The following is a 20,989-nucleotide window of genomic DNA, read 5'->3' on the forward strand; positions in this document are numbered from 1 at the left end:
GTCCGCCTTCTATGCACAGGTTGATTGAGGCAATATGACAAATTTGTTTGTTTACAATTTTGAGATTGATTAGGTTTAGAGCGCGGAAGTTTCTTCTACTAGTCGATGTCTGATATGATATCACATCATTGAAAGCCATGAATTTTTTTTCAATGTCCAGATAGGTTATGCCTCGGATAGATTTGATTCCCGACGATAATACACAATTTTTGTTCATTAGAGCTGAAAATAAGGTCGGTTAATATCAAAACATATTCAGAACTATCTACCAATCAATTTTGCTGGATTTGGATTTTTTTTTAAAAAAATTGAAACCAAACCAGAATATTGGGTCAAATAATATTCAGCCTTGAAAACGAGTTGGATAATCTCTTTTTATGGTTTCCAAGCAGGTTTAGTAACTCACATGCAATCTTGATAGTGTTTATGATCGTATTATTTATTAATTTCTACTCAAGATTCGATTTATATTCGGATAATATCAACTTATATTTGTATTCAGATAGAAAGATATAAACATAATTAATATCCAACTTATATCCATATCCATTTAGAATAATATAAATATATTTAATACTCATATTTATTCAGAATAAATATGAAATTAATTTTGGTATCCATTTAATAACAGCAATCATATTCATATACTAATATAGGGCCCATATTCATTCAATTTTCCATCATATTATATTCTTTATACATAACTACACTTCTCGTGTCCTACTCACAATCATTCAACTATCGGAATAAATCGCTCTCAGCATATTGAATTTGTGACCAAGGAGCCATCTCTTTGCCTGAATTATAATGTGGCAGTCTCATTATAGAGGGGACCAGCCATGGTGGGCCCGAAGACAGTGCCGGGCCTATCAGAATCATTTCGAAGTCAGAACGAGCTCTAATTGGACGATGCTCTAAAACATTTCTTATCATAAAATAACGCACAAGATGCTCCGTGTCGCACTATATTTGCGTTGCTGCGTGCGTTCGCTTTACAGTCCGTAAACCTCCTAATCCTCCCACTCTGGTCTCCAAGAATATCTTATGGGATTTTTACCATAAAAAAGAATATCTTATGGGATCCCTTCACCAAGACTTGTCCCATTTTTCTTGCACTAAAACAAACTAAATTATGGGCCGCACAGTTTCTTTTATTTGGTGGGGTCGGCAAAAGCTTTGGACGGACCGACCTGCTTCCTTGGTCGATATTAATCATTTCATGCGACCACATCACTAACCATATAGAATAAAAATACATCAAGTGCACCGGTAAAGAATTTGGTGGTGGTTTTTTAAAAAGGGAAAAACAAAAGGTCCGGTCGGCATTGGATGAATTTTAATTTCCATGGTGACGTCTCCTTAGATACTGTTCAACCAAAGTATCTACATCAATGAGTAAACAAGCCCACTTCTTGTAAAAAAATAAGCCCTCCTCAAATGGAAAACAAATTAGAAGGGTTAACAATCTATAGAGAAGCAAGCAGTACTATAAAGTAGTGGTGATATATATAGCTAATCATACAAGAGCTATTTTATGAACTGTTGTGACGGATATTTCTTATGATTTGTTAGACATTTTATTTTCTGATTTTTATGAATATATTTATTCTAAACTAGTTTAATAAATTTGATTTTATTAAAATATATATATATATTGGTTACTAGAGGAGGGACTCAACTCTCATGAGCAAAAAGGATCAAGGGTGCACATAGAGAGAGAGAGAGAGAGAGAGAGATTAGCTTAGCATTTCCATTACCATTTTACCCCTAGCAATTTAAAGAACCAAATTATGGCATGTAAATCATTTTTATCTAGAAGATGTCAAATATTAATTGAAAAGAGCTATCAAAGATAGATAACGTGTCAGAAAAACTTTCCCCCAAAGAAAGACATATAGGCAATGAGGCGCATAATGAGCCGGGGCAGCCGCCTCCAAATACTTCCAACTTTCCAAAGCCCCGAAAAGATGGGATCGATCCCATGGGGATTTTATTAGATTGATAAGTTGGCAACATTGGAAATTATACTGGGTTGATGAAGAAAAATTTTCTGATAAGAAGAAGCTGTGGATTGGATTATTCCTAATTTTTGAGAATATTAGATTCTATTATAAAAGACCTATTTACATTTTTATTTGAAATTTAAAGATTGTGAGTTCTTTGGCTTCCTTCAGAATTGGGATCCCCTCCGGTTCACACAGGGATCGAAGAGGGATGCTTCCTTAATCACAACCATCTGTGATTGATGCAACGACTATGATTTGATGTGCTCTATCAGCTATAAAAAAATATAAAATATATAAATAAATTCATCTCTTTCTAGTAGTTTAAATTTTTGGAACAAGTGGTGATTCTACCATCATTCATTAGTGTCGGATCCAATTATGACGTAACTGTTGTGATTGTGGAATGCGGATCCACATTCCTGCCTCTGATGCGACGTCTTTCTCTTGGACGAGGCTCTTCTTTCGCATCAAAAGAAGTAGATGGGAAAATCGTTAATTTATATTAAGTAGTAAGCAGTCGGCGCTAAGTAGCGCATGACTCGTGAAATAAGTACTGGCAAGTAGATTTTTAATAATTTAGATTACTTTTAGGCCAAATAAGAAGGTTCACAAATAGGTGGAACATTATTCGATGGCTCAAAAGGAGCTTGGACGGTGCACTGCCTGGATCATAACGCAAATTTGCTGCTTTAAGTGCATCTGAAATCGAGATGTTTAAAGCATCGAGATATGGTTTGGAAGTGTGCACTAATTTTTTTTAATTTCAAATTAAATTAGTGTGGTTAGTAACTTTATATTCATTACTGTGCATTAAGAGTAGTGCCTGCAAGGTTATTTCCCATCAACATGGCAGCGCAATGGACTTGAAAATTTCTATGCGGGCCTGGGATTGCTCATACTCGACCATGTTTCAAGGTCCGAATCGGGTGAGGGCTCATTGTTCCACGGGCTTTGACCTGGCATAATTGTTAAATAGTTTGCCAGTTAATGGAGTAGCCGAAGCTCAGGTTCCGAAGCTGCCTTATATTAATGGGTGATTAGCCCATGGAGAGATGCATTCGTGGCCTATCAAGATAGACCCATACTTTTTAGCCTATTAAGTATGGGCCGCTTCTCAAAATATAATGGCGAAGCCATCAGAAAACAGTTCATTTCTTTATTATTGCATCTGAGCCTGGGTGAAGCTGCTAACGGATGGTGATGATAAGCAGTGTTTATGATTATGAACACGATTTAGAATATTTATATGAACACGATTTTCATTAAACAGGTACCAATTTAAAACAGGTTGCATGAACGACTGAACTATTTCATTGGTAGCCCCATTAACAGAGAAATTACAACCTATTACAACCTAAATAAGACCTAATCTCGGTGCCCCCCATGCAGAGACCAAGGAGCAACAAGTAATCCCAGCTGTTTTAGCTCATGTTTTATTGAGTATCTGTCTCCAAAAAAAAATAAGTTGTGCATAGTACTTATTATGCCCTTAATAAAGCAAATAAATTTATCTCATTTTATCTAAAAGCTTAAAAGTATTTTTTTAAAATTTAAAAAAATTATCTTAATTCTCAAACAGTGGGAGTTGGATTTTTTCTATATATCCCACGTAGAATTTTCTTTTCTATGAAATGTGAAAATCTTATTCTCACAAAAAAAACTACTTTTCTATGTTTCTCCTTTGAAAATTCCAATCAAGCACGAGCCATCTCTCTATTTTTCTGTTGATTCTACTTTCCTCCTCCTATTTTCCACGAACCAAACGAGTCCTAAATTTAAAATGGTTCATTGTCCTGAATCTGTCAATTGTAGACCAAAGATTAATATTGTCCTAAAAATGACATGTAACTTCCGATCGTGCTGATTGACACCAAATTCATTTGCTTCGTGGCCATTACCAAATACTCAATCTTCTTGAAAGAACCAGTGCATCCGCAAAAGGATTCCCTTTTCTCAGTGATCAAACCAGCTACAGTACTCTATAAATCTCGGAATTTTTTATCCTACAAACAGAAATAGTTCATAAAAAAGTGGCTTATCACTATTTTCTACGGAACAATATATGTGAGCACGGTTGTGCACATTCTTCTGAAGGAGATGCAATACAAAATTAAAAACAACCATAATAACAATTAGGAAACAAGAAACGAGATTCACCCCAGTGATGGAACCCAATTCACGAAACAACAAAGGGCATTAGACGTTGAGCAAAGGCTGGGGTTGTACCAGGTTTCTCGAGGTACAGTATTTGGAACAATCAAAATCGCGGGACATTTTCACTAAAGGATTACCTGAACCAGCCTTCCATCATTTCAAGGAATTTTGTGGATGCAATATGCATGCATTCATGCATGCATGCATGTATGGTTTTTTTTATTTCTTTCCTTCGGCAAGGCACACAGCCAGTGCAAGCTCGGCTGGTGTTAGCGCTGGCACCTCACCGCACTAAGTCCAGTCTATGGGCCCTTAGCCCAAGGATAGAGACATTGCATAGATATAACCAGATAGAATAGAAGATGAAAGCTGGCCTCTTCATGAATGTGAGAATCAAATTTACTGTATCATAATGGAATGAAGGCATGAAGACTGGTGTTGGTTTATTAATAAAATATTAAATTTAAAATTTTGAGATTTTAGAATTTTATATTAGATATTTATCAAATTATAAACTTAGTTAAATATAAAAACTCGGACTCCCAAATAACTTGGTATACTAAATACATAGATTTAATTTTTTATCTTTATCTCTCTCTTCTCTTAAAATTCTACGAAAATTTTATGGACATCTCTCTCACACGGTATCTTAAAAAGAAGCATAGAGATGCATTTTATGGACATATCTCTCACACGATATCTTAAAAAGAAGTATAGAGATGCTTTCTCTTCTCACAAGACATCCTGAGGGATATCTCACAAACGGACTCTTCGAAAGACTTCCATAGATGAAAAGATACATTCTTATGAAAAGATACATCTGATCTGATGGTGATTCTATGGGACACAATCTTTGATGAATGGATAGATTATAAGAAAGGATATATTCAACAAAAGGATGTTTAAGCATCTAATCATACTCACCCTTTCACGTCTATAAATAAAAAAGGATCGTACTTTCTATCCATCATAACATCTTTTCTTTCATATAAATAACTCTAAATTAGAGAAGAGAATTAAGAGCACCATGTGAGTGAACACAAGTGCACCCAATAAGCATTTGAGAAGAAGATTGTGTCCATATATAAGAGGATTGAGAGAGATTGCTTCAATCAAATTTGCTGATTTTCAACGCATTTGGATTTAGCTAGTTCAGGTTCGACCATGATTCTCCTTTGTTAATTAGAGTGCACTTAAAAAAAAAAATGGTTTATAGTAGATCGTCATCAATTATTTGCATCTGAGCAAGATGAATTCTATTATAAAGAAAGCACCTTTCATAGCATGCCTCAAACAAAGCGACATCAAAACTGAATTTATTTATTTAATATGTACAGAAAACTATTAATTAAATATTAAAAATAAAATAATAAAATTACATGAAGGAGATTTATAGGATTTTAGCATGCAGATTATTTTCCAACAATTAGATTTGAGGGAAATCTTAAAAGAGTAGTTCATTAAGTTGGAGCACGTTACACCCAATAACAACTTCAGGTAGACTAGCTACATATCAAATTGACGATATCTAAAGTATGCATTGTAACAAAGAATAGTCCCATATGAACTAGCATTATTGAGGATGGCACAACCAAAACAAAGAAACACACTTCGATTACGTTGGTTCCTCATGGCTTCTTGAACAAAGCATCATGTTTCTTGAGAGAGCTGCCACCACCTCCACCACCACCTGCGCCCCCTCCAACTCCACCACCCACTCCACCACCTCCGCCATGTCCACCACCACCGCCACCGCCACCCACTCCACCACCTCCACCTGCGCCCCCTCCAATTCCACCACCCACTCCACCTCCGCCATGTCCACCGCCAATACCTTTCTCACCCTTTCCTTTATGACGGTTCTTTTTACATCCCTTGCAACGATGATGACTACCCTTCCCAAATGCCCCACTACCACCAATTCCACCTCCTCCTCCAACTCCACCACCAATGCCAACGCCTGCACCACCTCCTCCACCAGCTCCGACACCAATCTCGTGCCCAGCTCCGCCTCCTCCACCAAACCCGCCACCAGTTCCACCACCTGAACCACCTCCTCCACCAACACCAACTCCACCTCCGCCTCCTGTACCACCACCTCCTCCAGCAAAACCACCGCCAGCTCCTCCTCCGGCACCACCACCAATGCCACCGCCTCCACCAAACCCACCACCAGCTCCACCACCAGCACCAACACCAACACCAACGCCAACACCAACACCAACGCCAATGCCACCGCCTGCACCAGCACCACCACCTCCACCAACTCCAACCCCGACTCCGCCACCTACCCCGACGCCCACGCCAGTGCCACCACCACCTATACCAATCCCGCCTCCAGCACCGGCACCTCCACCTATTCCGACGCCCCCATGCCCACCTTTGCCAATGCCACCACCAATTCCTCCACCTGCTCCGATCCCACCACCACTTCGGCCAATCCCTCCACCAACTCCGCCACCGGCTCCGTGGCCACCACCAATTCCACCACCACCCGCACCAATGCCGCCGCCAGCTCCCCCCCCTCCACCAACGCCCCCACCGATCCCACCACCAGCTCCACCGCCAGCTCCACCACCTCCACCAGCGCCTCCCCTACCAACACAGTCCTTAAGCCTTCCCTTGCCGACCCCCACTCGCATCTCTCCCAGCATAGGCTTCCCAAAGCTAAAACGCCTGCCATCACCGAAACTAGACGAATGCCCAAAACTCCAACCGTTCGAACCGCCTCCCCTGAAACCACCACCACCGCTCCAGCCCGAGCCGGACTCAAAGAAGAACTCCGGCCTCTTCGCCTTCCCGTCATCCTTTCTCCCACCATTCGTCAAGCCCTCACTCCGAGCACCGCTTACCGCCCACCATAAAACCACCAGGAGGATCCAAAGCCACTTCACCCTAAGAGCGGTAGAGGGATTACCCATACCCATTCTAAGGGAAACTCTGCGTACACCATGAATCCAAGCCGGAGGGCTTTATATAAGACTCGCTCGATCCCTATAATTTCCCCGTTTATTTCTAGTGACGAGTAGTGATTTAAATGCTCCGCCGCTGGCTTTTGAGCTCGCTCCACTTCTACGTGAATCTTGCTCCCTTGCATTTACATCCAGCTTCCCCATCTCTCTTTATGCTTTCCTCTTTTGGCTCATTAACCTTGGGAACGAGCAGGTGGCGCTGCCAACCGCCTGCAAAAGAGAGAGGAGATGCATGCTCCGCACAGGGGCGGAGGCGTATCTTTCTCGCGAAAGAAGGATTCTTCTTTCTTCGCGCGAATCCACCGTTGGATCATCCACCGCTCGCTTTGAGAGCTAGGATAGCAACGGATTCGGAGCGCTTCCTACAGTTCTTTCTCTGATCAGTATTAAATTATTAGCGTGCTTTAGGAGGGTGACTCGCAGAAAGATTGATCCAACTTTACAATGGCCAGCCGCGCTTTTTCTCTGGCTCATCGTTAATAAATAGATGGCGAGTTCATAAATAGATGCGTTTCTTTTGTTTCTTTTTTAAGAGAAAATGCGAAAATGCCATGTCCGTCTTCTTCCAAAGGATGCCCGAGTGTTAGGTTGACGACCTATCGTCGGACATGTAGAGCACGAAAAAGTAATGAGATGTTTCTTGTTTGGTTGGAGTTTTCAAATGAGATAGATGGAAAAGTTGTATTCTTATAGAAATATGATTCCCACATTCATGAAAAAATCTTCCTCATAAGAAACATAAAAAAGTTATTTTTCCATGAGGCGGAAATCACTCCATTTTTATTTTTTCCCAAAAAAGTCGTTCAGCATTAAAGAAGCATTAAAGAGGCATTAAAATCCTAATTTTTATTAAGGGCATAATGGAAAATATACATTATTTTCTCAGGAAAATGAATGGCCAATCAAACATAAGCATTTTAAAAATTTGTTACTTTTCCATTGTCAACCAAACATGCTAAAAGTATTTTTCTAGGCATTCTCTTCCCAAGAGTTTGTTTCCCAGGAATCATATTCCTACAAAAGAAAATGCTTTCCGCGAACCAAACGAGCCCGCATAGAAAAGGGCAATATGAAGACGAGAACGGGAGCCGATGGCCATGGGCATTAGCCATGAGGCTTCACATGAGAAAAAGGAGAGATAGAGCATCTATTATCTTTGCTAATAAAGGAAAAATTTGGTTAGGAGCTGGGTCGCATAGGTGGGTGCTGGATGCTTTGTTGCTTGCGTGAGATGTTGAGGAATTCATGATGCGTGGAAGGATGTTTGAGAGTATAAACTAATGTTCAGGAATTCATGATGCGTGGAAGGATGTTTGAGAGTATAAACTAGTCTGATATATATATATATATATATATATATATATATATATATATATATATATATATATATATATATATATATATATATATATATATGTTTTTCCTCTTTACACTATGTGAGAACATAACTAGGAGGTTTCACTCTATCGAGTTGGATAAGGATTGTTTGGATGTTGGAAAATCTTATAGAAGAATTTGGTGGATAGCTATCCTTCTTGTTCCTTACTTGTTCCTTCTTGGGAAGAGATTCCAACTTCACTTGCAGGTAAGGCTGCAAATGGGTTGGGCTGATCCATGACTCGACTAGGCCTGACCAGTTTAGACCTGATCCGACCAGATTTAAAGAATTCGTGAGGCTGGATCGGGTTCTAAATTTGGATCAGTTTTATTTTTTGGGTCGAGCTTGGGTATACTGAATTCTGACCCGACCCGACCCTAGTACACCATTAGAGCCCATAGCAGTGCTTAAGGGTCTCTAACTCTATATTCCTTTAATTTTTTCTTGTATTTGAATACAAGAGGAATGAAAGAGATTATTTTTGTATACTATTGAATGACATGAATTTTATATTAAAGCTTAGGTTGGTTACATTAAATGAGAATGCTCTTCTCCTAAGAAGAAAGTTCAAACCAATCAAGGCAAAATAGAGTATAACTTTACTGATGGGTTCATGATGATTTTTTTTGCAGCTGTTGAACTTTATCATATGTCATTATCAAAACTATATTTCTCGTCTTGGCTCATGGCCCCATGTATGCTTTTTTTAGTAATATGTTTTGAAAAAATAGTAGCAGATGCATTTTAACAATTTTAGATGATATCACTGCTGAATAAAAAGGATTAGTATAGATGTAATTTTTTTCTACTAAAAAAATATTAAATATATGAATAGAAATTTTTTCTTGTAGCTAACAAGGTTGAGCTTATCATTATTAGGTTAGTTTGTAATGGCATCAATCCTTGATGCTTAAGCACTTTCACTTGTATGGTCTTGCATAATCTGCTTTCCGTAACTTTCATTCATTGCAAAAAAAACCAAGCATAGAGAATAATAAGTACAAGGATCCAACCTAGACTTAATTCAGATCCGAATTTTTTGGATAAGGTCCGTAGGAACTAGGTTATACATGGATCTGATCCCACCTGAATGATCCGCTAGGTTAGAAATTTTAGCCATGGATCCGACCTAACCCGTCCCGATCTTCTATTGGATTGGGTCTGGATCCAATATTAGGACCCAAATAAGAAAACGAGTTGGGTCGGGATTACTTATAACTCGATCCGATCCGATCCATTTGTACTCCTAAGAGGTCATCTTGGATGGAGTTTTCAAGGACACCTGATGGCCTTGATTCAACCACCAGAGATAGCAATATTAATATTGCATTTTTAGTATAGATTTTCCTATTGCCAACAAAACAAGAGCCTTCACTTGTCGAGGAAAACTTTCGCTCCAACATTGATAATTTCCGGTGCGGGTTGTATGTTTTGCACGAAAGATTCCGTCAACCGTCTGATCACGTTCCGCACATCTCTCAAAGCGCCCCAATCCCTTCGTTCAATCATTCTGCGCACATCTCGAAGCGGACCTTGCGCGATCAAATGGTTCACGTTTCTTTCGCGCGCAAGTGGGTCAGAAAGAGCATTTAACGTTCTTTTGCGCGAACGACCTAAGCCAAACCTGTATCAAAGGCGCAGCCGATCGTGATAAGAACGTTATCAACTCAATCAGTTGGACGGTCATGATTATGCTCGCTTGTCAGTCTAACTAAATCGGATGGAAGGTCAAGATTATGACGAGAGTTTGGAAACCAACGTTTCCCTCTTTAGAGCCGCGGCTATAAAAGGGGCGGAGCCGAGCGCTCTAACTTTCGCCAGGCCCAGATCGTCTATCCTCTGAGCTCCTGAGATGGAGAACACGAAGGCGATCCTTGCGCTCTCTTCTCCCTCCGAATCCCTAGCGCCCGAAGCCGAATCACAGATCTCATCTCTCCTTTGCGGTACACTTCCTTCCGTTCGGAAACCCTACATTCTTGTCTTGTGACGTACTGCTAGAAACCTCTGCCCATCATTGCATCGTTCTGGTAGGCTCTTCAAGAGATTCGGTAGAACCTATAGAAAACTATTAATAATTTTTTTGGGATCGGTTTTTCTGATTGAGGATCTAAGAAAATCGTCAATCTCGTTAAATTCTTGTAAGTCTCGAGTTTTCTTTGATGGATACCTGAATGCTTCGTCTCCTCGTTGTTTTGATCTTATTAAGATCGTATTTGCTGCCTAAAGATTCATGCTAAGATGCTTTTGCTCGCGGCATTTGGAATTTCTTGATCCGTTTAAAGATCTGAAAAGTTTCTCCTTTAGGATTCAAGAACTATAGTTTCTTGAACGAATTCTAATAGATTTTATTCCCTTTTTTCTATTTGTGGATTATCTAAGTGCTATGATGTTTCTACTGTAATTTTGTTCCCATATATGTTTCCATAAGCATTTTCTAGTGAAATCTTTAACGTTGATGCACGGAAAAGCAGAGTTGCAGCGTGTTTCTTGATTAATATCAATATAGTATTTATGCTATTTTTGGAAGGAATACTCATTCCTCTTCTTTGTGTAGATCAATATGTGAAGTCATCGAATCTTTCTATATGCAAGGATTTCATCCATTTTGTAGAATCTATAGAAAACTAGTAAAAGTTTCTCGGATTAATCTGGGAGAAAACTCTTGAGTTTTCTTATGAATTCCATGCTTAAACATCTTGAATTCCTACTTTTTGGAATTAGTTTGCTGAAGATATACAAATATTCCTATCTAGGTGTTAAACTATAATTTCTTGAATGGAGTCTTATAGTTTCTTTTCCCTGAGCCATGTAATTTAGTTTGCTGGTTTATTTCACAAGCTATTCAGTGTCCGGGACTTCTAAGTGTGCTTATGCAATTCTAACAAATTATATTTCGATGGTTTCTGGTGATTGAATGGATTCATAATTTTTTTTTTCTTGTGGAGTCTTCTCCAATACTAGAAGATCTGGAAAGAGAGATGCACGTGTCACTTGATCAATGTGTGATTTAGTTTATTCTGAGACAAAGTTGTAAACTTAAAGATTTCTATAAGGGTTGCCTTAACTCTTCTCTTTGTTTTGGTTTTCATCTTAGATCATATTTACTGCTCAAAAGCTCATGTTTAGATGCTTTGGCCTGCAATCCTTGGAATTTTTTGGTTAATCTTCAAATATCTGGAAAATTTTTCCATTCCAGGAATCAAGAATCACAATTTCTTGGACTAATCTTGACATATTTCCATTTTGGGATGATTTAAGGACCAGTGTCCTAAAAAGTGGCTGCAATATGTGGGTGGTCAATGGATTGCATAGTACATATGCAGTACATGGATGAAAATAAATATAATATTTTAAGTCTAATAAAGAAAATAATGATAGTATTTTTTTATGGATGGATAATAACAATAGTAATAGCAACATGTATTATTTAATATCTACCGTCTAATAGCAATAGTTGTAGCAAAATCAATATTTTAGCACTATTAATATGTGTACAAGTCCTGCTTGAAACTCAGCAAACCTAACCATCAGCTTGAACCCGCTTCAGCTACACAGCCCCACATAAGATTGGGCTGTATATGTAGCTCCAGAGTAACAAATGCAGCCATATGATATTAAGCCGGCCAGCTTTGCTGCCGTGCAATGCTAAGTTGACTGTCCTGGTCCATATGTGATATGAGTTATATAGTAATGCATACAAACAGTGCTGTATGGTCAAGGGGCTGCATATGCTGCAACATGCATTGCATTTAAAACACTGCTAGGTACTTTGACAGTTTAATTTCTACCATAAGTTTGTTGCCATATGCATTCACGAGCTCTTGTTATTGGTAGGTACTGCAAACTATTTGAAGCATTCTGAAGTCCTGAACTTCTAGGTGTAGTCCATGCAATTCCGATCATTTTTACTGCAGTCTTTTGGTATTTGAAGAACTGATGATATCATTGTTTAACACTGAATGCATGTGAAATTTAGTTCATGCACTGCAAAACGCAGTTCCATCTGTCTGCCTGTTATACCAGCTCAAGTTATATTATCTGCAGCAGGATTTTGCGCTCTTCATTTGCAAGCTTGGTTGATTCTTTCTGCATTTGAAGGTTTGGTAAAGTTGGTAAAATTCATATAAAATTTAAAGTTTCTCAGATCATTATTGAAATTCAGTAAAATTGACAATCTAGTTGAATTCTTGCAAACCTGAGAGAATTCTTTAATTACAATTTGGAAGCTTATTCAAGATCTTATTGTTTCCAACGACTTGCAACTTTTGGAATTAAAATTTAATCTTTGAAGATCTGAGAACCTTTTTTCCTAGGATTTAATGATTGAAATTTCTTAAGTTGATTTTGATAGTTTATCTCCCCTATATTCCATTTTGGGCTTATCAGAGCATTATTTCAGTTCTACCATAATCCTTTTGAAATGTGCTTATGTATGCTTTGCTTGATGGTTGATTGTACGAGTTAAACAAAGTTTGTGAACTTCTAAGTGTTCTTATGTGATTCAGAAAAAAATTTCACAAGATGGTTTCTTGAGATGCAGTAGATTGTGAACTTTTTATTTATGGAATCTTGTGTGGTACCAGAAGGTGACATTATCATTTCATTGGAACATACATGATATTGTTGTTGATGCTTTCTGAAATAGATGCATGTATCCCTTGATCAAAATCGGTTTGATGTATTAGATTTGCAAGGAAGTGGCATTCCTCCTCGATCTAACTTTATGCAAGGCAATATTATGTTTCAACTCATGCCCTTGATCAGCAAATGCTATTAAATAGAGGGTTAAGAAGTCCTTGATATAGTTGCAATTTTCTGCCATTAGGGATATTATAGTTTTGCTGTCTTCTCATCTTGGTACAAATTCTTACTTTAAACATCCATTAATGAATACAGATGTGTCACAGCAGCTTCAGATAGCTATCCAAAACATGCTTAAGATGACCAGGTAAGCTTCTTGCTGGTTGTCATCTTCATACTAATAGTTTGAAGGTAAAACCAGTTCTTTTCAATCTAAAGAAACATAACCTGTTTTGTGTTTCAAGAAAAAACATGACTACCTTAACTAGTGCCTCACTGCAGAGTTAAGTGTCTCCTCACTTGGATGGGCGTCAACTGGTTCAGTTGGGAAAGTTGCTGGGATTAGTTACTAGTGACCTGGTTAGGTCCCACTTACCCACTTTAAAATTTATTATCTCATGAATTGAGTAGGGGCTAGAAACCCCTTTTGTTGTTCAAAAGAAAAGTCATATTTTCATTTTATTCCTCTCTTACAGCATGTCATAATTTTGATAATTATTTTTCTTCTAGGTATATCTGTTGCTCTTTATTTTATACATAAATATTGGGTTTTGATCCAAACATGCAAAGCTGACGGTTCTGTTTGCTATAACTTTGTATATCAATCAGTTTTCTATCTTCCTTTTGTTAATTTCTTGTTTCTGATTGTGCTCATCGTACATAAACAGTGAGATTGATGAAACCTCTGCTGAGATAATGGAAGAAATAGAGAAGTCCAAGGAGTCTGCAGGTGTTAAAAATAAGATCTTGGAGGAAGAGAAAGAACGATTCCAGAAAGCTGCTATTGCTGTGTTAGAGATGCTGAATGGCAGTAATGTCAATTAAGATCTGTCTACTGTCACTTCGTGAAGCATTATATGTTTTTCTTTTTATTCCATTCTTTTTTCTGGCTAGAGCCATTCATGTCACAAGGTGAACTATGTGAATAGTAGTTTGGCCTTTGAACATTGACGCATATGCAAGGTTGTCCTTTTGTGCATGATTTTCATATTGTCAATTAAAGACAATTTTTACTTTGAAGGCTACTATATTAGTTATTTGGATGGCTGTTCTTACAGGAAGATAGTGCTAGAGTTATGGTGTTCAGTTATTAAAGTATATAATGAACACAATGTACTTATATCATCAGTTTTTAATATTTCATCTTCTTTAAATTATTATTAAATGATAGTGCGCAATATTTGTAATGGGAAGATGTTTGATATCTCAGAATCTTTTTATGTGAAGGATAATCTGTTCATTTGCTGGGTACGAATTTTATAAGAATCTCTGCAACATTGTCGAGTATCTTGGTCCTGACATCATGTAAATGGCCTTGGATTTTTCTTTCATCCAAGACAATCTAGACATATAAGGACTTCAGAGACGTTGGCCTTTGTGCCCATGTACACTGCCTCAGTATGAAACAGCAGTTAATGAGTCCTGTAATTATGGAAAAAAGACCCAGATGGAATATATTCTGTTGTTTGGCTTTTTAGATGGTTCAGGATTTGATCCACTTTAAAAATCTTTGGATCTAGTAGAAAAACATTTCAGCATTATATAGCTATTGAACTATGCTATGAGTTAGATGTATGTATCTTTAAGTTAGTATTAGTCTGTTGGAGGGCTTAAATATGTAGTGCTTGTATCTGGAAGCTGCTGAAGAGATGGATTTGCAAAAAAACTTTCTATACTTCATAACACACATATTCTTTGTCCATATGTTTTTGTTCATTCTTTATGTGGTTATCTACACAGATCTAGCTATGGCATTAAGTCAAATTTATGTTGTTATCAGAAGACTTCACAGCCTAATGTTTGCACAGAAGTGATCAATGTTCCCCTAATATCTTGAACGCAAATCCAACCACAGTTAGCAACATAAGTATCATCTAGGTCAAGATGGCTAGTGTAGTAGCTAATACACTTGCATTGACTTTACAGCAGATTGATTGTTTGCAAGAAAGATCTGAATGCAGTCTAGAAAGGTGACATGCAAACAAGATTGATTGTATAGACACCACAACACTCATATTTTTATGTTATCAATAGTATCCTCTCGTGAATAAAGTTTGAACACGTACATGTGGGTTCAGTAGCTAAACTTGTTTTATTTGTTATTTTTTCTTAAAGGTATTTTTCTTTCTTGAATTGTAAGATATGAATTTGTTTTCTCACATAAGTAGAGAATAGTAATGTTTCAACCTTCACAATTGACTGTTAGTGATTTATGAGCAGTTATGATTGTTCCTTTTTGTCTTTTCACCTTGATCAAAGTGATCACATATCTGATGCTGATATTAAAGCGGTGAATTATCGACTCCTTTTGCAATAGCTAGCGGTTGACCTTGTTTAACACTGCACTTACATGTTAGCATTTGCCTTCCTTTCTCTTCATTCAGAACAGATTGCTGGCAACATCCAGGATGCTTTTTTATTCAGATTATCAAGAGTAGTGAGTGGTGACTGTTCTTCTGTTGACTAAATATTTTTTTTCTAACTTGAAAGTTCTTTTGCTTGCAGTTCTTTCATTATTTAAGTTAAAAAAATTCTCTTTTTATGCACGCATTCAAAAAACAATTTTAAATCAATTGTTTAAGGCTGCTTAGTCAAAATTGGTTTCTTTTTGCTTCTCTTCCTGTTTATTCTGTTTCCATGCCAGTCCATCCACAGCCCCCTCAACACCCCCCCACCCCAAAAGAACTTTTATTTTTTGCTGGACCGATCAAATTCTTTGTATTTGGATATCTTTAGTGGCTACAGCTGGTTGTGCAATGGAGCTTTCAGCTTCTGCTTTGGGGTCTGACTTAGGCTTCACTGCAGTCCAACCGATCGGTGTGAAACATTTTCAAGCATCGATGCAGTGCAGTTTCGCATTTTCTTGCGTACCTTTTTTGTCCTTTCTTCCAAGCTCTCTTTTCAGTCTTCCTACCTTTCAAATCTCCTCTTCAGTTTTTGGATGAGGATGGATGAGGTCAAAGTTTGGATCAAGATTTCAATAGTGAATAGTGCATTGATGATGGAAGGCCAATGAAGTAGGAGTCTGCCATAGGCTGAGGAGATGCTGATGGACTGTGCATCAAGCCTTACCTGGTCATAACTCACCTTTCAATACATTCAAATTCCATACAACCACCTTTGAGTAAGTTATTTTGTTTAATAAATTCAACATAGAATTTTCCTTCTAACTGTTCTCCTTTTTAAAATCCATTTTTTCCTACCGTCCTGAAATTCTTGCAACTCTGGCTTTTATTTTTTGCTAGTTGAAGTGGAAGAGAAAATATTAGAAAGGACATCTGGGAACCAAAAAGTACATGGGTTAGTCTTTACACTCGGTCCATTATTTCAAAATTTAATGATTTCTTCTCTATCCCCTAACAACCAAGGATGTAGGTATTAGTTCAAAATTATTAGAAAGGACATCTGGGAACCAAAAAGTACATCAGTTAGTCTTTACACTCGATCCATTATTTCAAAATTTAATGATTTCTTCTCTATCCCCTAATAACCAAGGATTAAGGTATTAGTGCCAGTACCTTTGCTGATCACCTTCCACCACATTATGCCCTTGCCATTCCGGCATGTGTCAGTTTGTATCAAAGAAAGAAAAGGTACTTGAAATCCCTTTTTTGATAAAAAATATGAAAAAGTAGATTTAATAGATGCCATGCTGACATGTGCCACTGCCAGGTGCTGGTACTAGCCTGGCATGATACATATTGACCAGCACAGACCAGTACAACCAGCACTTGATAATATTTTAACAACAAAGTAATCCATTGAATTGTTGAGCAGTAGATTTTGTAATGGGGACAGGCATCAAAAACAGCATTTGTGCTTGGTTTTGGGGCATTGCTGTTTCCTATCAGATTTCCCATTGGTTTGGTGGTGTTTCTCAAAGGCTCTTTCTGAAGATGGGAACCATCATTTATCAAAATCTTCACTCTGTTCCCTTGCATAAACCCTCTGACTAACATAAGGGTAGATATCTGGCTCTAATCCCTGTGTTAGTCCCATTTTGCCTCAGCAACCATGGATTTCTACTGATAAGAGAGACATGTGGCCTGGTTGCTGCTAGTGTTGTTTGTGATGGCCATTTGTGGAATCTCCATCACCCACCAAACTGGTAAAGTTCTGGAATGAAATATAGAAGAATGTCACATGGTTCTGTTTTACGTTGTAGTTAAAAAACAAGAAACTAGAACTTTAGTTGCTCAGTATCTTGTGATTGCGTTTATTTGGGCTGTAACAGTATAAGTTTAGGAATCATACTGTTTTCAATGACTTTTGGTTTAGTCTTGACTGCTTCTTATTTAACACTATTTAGTGTTCCTTTTCCACATTAAGTTATTTGAAATGTTTGATATTATTTTCTTTTGTTAAAAACATGTTATCAGAACCAGTGACATAAAGGACTCACCGTATTACCCTTTCTAGAAGAAATTTCAGTTCTTTACTTTTCATTCTGATCTCATCTTGCAAACATCTTATTCAAGAATACTTATTCCCCCATCATTTTTTCTTACTCTTTGCCTACCATCTCACTTGCATGGTGGCTGGTCTTCAGAAGCAGTTTTATTGCTTTGTGCCCACTCTCTCTCTCTCTCTCTCTCTCTCTCTGAGGAAATCATTGTGCCCATTCTCACGCTTACACAAATAGATATTCACACATGCACAGAGAGAGAGACCCACGTCCTGACCTACACATGTACAGACTGTAGACGGGACCCCTCTTTTAATGCCTTAGAAACTATCCAAGTGCCTTAAATAATGACACCCTGGGACCCCACTTTTGCCGGAATGGTTTGATCATGATCGTATTTTGCATTGCATCTGAGGCTGCATACTTCAATTTTTTCATGAAAGGACCAGATCACGAGGTTTCAGGATATCCGCTGTTCAAGATATTCGGACTACGTGTGATCTACTGTCTGAAGTCATAAGATGTTAGTTATGTAATCATCTGACATTTTAGCCCACCTGACAATCAGGCAACTGGCCTTATTGGATGGTAAGCTCTCCGCCATCAGATATTTTTATGACAATGAAACATCTGTCTATTGGTTCTTTTCCAATGATTTCTTCCTTGCCGTCAAATGCCTTCTAATGGTGTGATCCACACCATCAAAGGAAACAGTTGTCTTTTAGCAACTAAAGTCCGAGAGTCCCTCTCGATCCATGGTTTTTTTTTGAGATTTAGTGATTTTCTTTAGTTCCACATTGCTTGTGCCAAAACTAGGGGCCTCCCGAGGTACCTAAATAAGCCCCTCTACCTGCTAGAAGCATTGCTCAATTTCTCTAGCAAGTGGCCTGTTAGCAAAGCTCCAGCGTATCTTGCAGAAGGTGGCCAGAATTTGATTGTTTTAGGCTCCGAAGGATGCAGAGGTTTTGGGCACTGCAAAAGGTCCCGGCCAAGGGCGTAGTGATTCAGGGAAGCCCTATTTTTTCTTCTCGTCTTTCCTTTTCTTTTCTGCTCTTAGTTTAGTTTTAATCTCGCATGAGCATGGCATGGCATTTTTTCCCATCCTAGTCTTTAGTTCTCCAGGGGTTTTGGGGGAAGGAAAAGCGATCACACCGTCTTCCTTCCCCACCAATATTTCAGGTTAGTTCTCCCACAGTTAGTCCTCTAGTAGTTCTTGGCTTTAATTTTGGTAATGCTTCTAATAGTCCTCATTCTGCTCGATCTTTTTTGTAGGAAAACACTTTCAACACAACCAAGGCTCCTAGTAAAGTATACTCTTAGGGAGGTAGAATCCATAGATCAAATATCTCCTCGGAGGCGGTGTCTCAGCGGCCAGCGGAAGGGAAGAATTGGTTGGCAATCGCAGAGCATTGTTTCAGTGGTAGGTTTCTAGATCAAGGCTTGTCAACTACTACATCAGTAGCAACCCTCCACCGACTGGAGTGCGGCGAAACCCAATCCTGCACAGACATGCACACAGAGACTAAAAAACTTTGCATATGATGAACCTTTTAATCACTTGATTCTTTTCGAGCTACCTTTGTTATCATTTTCCCCAATTCTTATTTGTCCAGGTAGGGTAAATAATTCTATCTAGTTTTTTTAGTGGCTGTAGTAAACTGGTAATATATTTTTTTTGTTATTTTACCTAATTTTATCCAAGATAACAATGTTAGATGAATTTTCAATATAACTCTAATTGCTGTCACTGCTTTTCTCTTTAGTACTGTTTCTTTACTCAAAGTTTTCTATTTCAGTGATTGGTTGTTGTACAATTATTATAGTTGTGTAACACGTCCATGTTGCTTTTGTGATATTGTTGTACATATGTTCTTTCAGTTCTTCCCCTCACCAATCCAATAGTCGATACTTTTTTGGTTGTTTTGATTCTTATTTTTTGATGACGTCCATGCATATTTATTTTTAGAAAGAAAGGCTTTTTAGTCTCATTTTAGATGATCTAACAATAGGATTACTATTTGCCGCCCATTACTTTTGTTTTAGGAATGTCTATTGTTACAACTTTGAAAAGATAATCGCCCATTTTTGGCAGCTGTACAAGCAATTAATAATATGAAATATTCATATCTAGCATTATAGCAGCAATGGACAACATACCTCATTCTTTTTTAATACTTTTGTTCACCAGATGGATTAGCCCGTTTATCGCATGCATATCAAATTACTCTTTCTGTATATTGCACTTGTCTTCTTGTTTATGTGAGCGTATATTGTTGACGAGCACTGCTAGATTCAATACATCAGATTAAGTCTTCTATACCCCTTAGATTTCATGCTTTTGCATGTATTGTTTGCAAACAGCCCTATTTAACAGGTTCTATAAAATATTTTTCCTTGATTTTTTTTTTTTTTTTTGTGTAGCAATGATAATGCAAAACATCTTGTAATCCTTAAAAGCACACTCACTCTAATCGCAGGTTGTAGTTATTGTATATGGTTTTCCTCTTTTTTTTCTAAGATATTGGATTTGAAATGATGTCTTTGCTTCCAAAAGCATTCAGCTCTTCAGCTTGTGCATTACCAGAGATGAAAATCTTTCAGAGAAAAAATAAATAAATTCAAAACTTGCTGAATGTCTTTTTTCTTATATTATTTGTACCTTTTCCAAAACCTACTCAAGAAAATTAAATACTAATGCAATTGATGATGAACTCTGAAAAGGCATGCCTTCTTATTTAAATTGTTCGCCATAGCATATACTGGAAATCATTTTCAACCTTTTGAAATTCAGATGCATTTGCCATATATAAATTTGGATGGTACCATCCACCACTTAAGGGTAATGGTTTAATGCTGAAATGTGTTGATCCTTTCTTACATCGGCTTTGCAAGTATTTGGGTCAGGCTTTATTTGGCATTGCTTTAGGAGGGCTAGAAATTGCCTTTTGATTTTAAGATGCTTAGTAAAAATTTTAAAATAGCTTCTAACTTCTCCATTGGCTAAAAAAAAATGCAAAATAAGGTATCAATCTGTTGGAATATAGATTTGTAGGATAAAGAGTGGGGTATGTAAATTTTGGGTTTAAAAAAATCAGATCCCAGGTTGACATGTCAACATCTCGCATTGGACTTAGTTTTTGGGTTTTTTTGTATGTAATGGATCTGATATAGGTTGCTTAAATGCTTTATTGTCATATGATGGGTTGGTGTAGGGGCAAAAATGGATTAAACAATATTCGTTCAGACCTGTTTTCATATTCAAATTTATACGGAT

The 20,989-nt window shown here is 37.7% G+C and overlaps 2 protein-coding genes across 3 annotated transcripts; one reads left to right on the forward strand and one right to left on the reverse strand.

Annotated features, from left to right (window-relative positions):
• Window positions 1-5,788: 5,788 nt before the first annotated feature.
• LOC103709788 (glycine-rich cell wall structural protein-like) lies at window positions 5,789-7,087 on the reverse strand. The gene has a single exon (XM_008795286.2). It carries the CDS (start codon window positions 7,085-7,087, stop codon window positions 5,789-5,791), a length of 1,299 nt encoding a protein of 432 aa, XP_008793508.2.
• Window positions 7,088-10,304: 3,217 nt separating this feature from the next.
• On the forward strand, window positions 10,305-19,401 carry LOC103709741. Of its 2 annotated transcripts, XR_005512999.1 has the most exons (4): window positions 10,305-10,453; window positions 13,407-13,458; window positions 13,979-18,894; window positions 18,988-19,401. XR_005512999.1 is itself a non-coding variant. In XM_008795234.3 (3 exons), the coding sequence occupies exons 1-3, from the start codon at window positions 10,363-10,365 to the stop codon at window positions 14,133-14,135; spliced, it is 300 nt and encodes a 99-aa protein (XP_008793456.1). In that variant the 5' UTR covers window positions 10,305-10,362; the 3' UTR covers window positions 14,136-19,401. The 2 variants fall into 2 exon arrangements, 1 of the variants encoding a protein (XP_008793456.1); XM_008795234.3 differs by having other exon boundaries at window positions 13,979-19,401.
• The last annotated feature ends 1,588 nt before the right edge of the window (window positions 19,402-20,989 follow it).

The sequence above is a fragment of the Phoenix dactylifera genome, chromosome 8 (assembly GCF_009389715.1).
Source record: "Phoenix dactylifera cultivar Barhee BC4 chromosome 8, palm_55x_up_171113_PBpolish2nd_filt_p, whole genome shotgun sequence".
Lineage (NCBI taxonomy): Eukaryota > Viridiplantae > Streptophyta > Magnoliopsida > Arecales > Arecaceae > Phoenix > Phoenix dactylifera.

Bases quoted from the DNA above. Each gene is read 5' to 3' on its own strand.
- LOC103709788 (XM_008795286.2), bottom strand. From the start codon at position 7,087: ATGGGTATGGGTAATCCCTCTACCGCTCTTAGGGTGAAGTGGCTTTGG.
- LOC103709741 (XM_008795234.3), top strand. From the start codon at position 10,363: ATGGAGAACACGAAGGCGATCCTTGCGCTCTCTTCTCCCTCCGAATCC. The intron at 10,454-13,406 runs GTACACTTCCTT...TAATGAATACAG, and splicing joins GATCTCATCTCTCCTTTGCG to ATGTGTCACAGCAGCTTCAG. The intron at 13,459-13,978 runs GTAAGCTTCTTG...GTACATAAACAG, and splicing joins AACATGCTTAAGATGACCAG to TGAGATTGATGAAACCTCTG.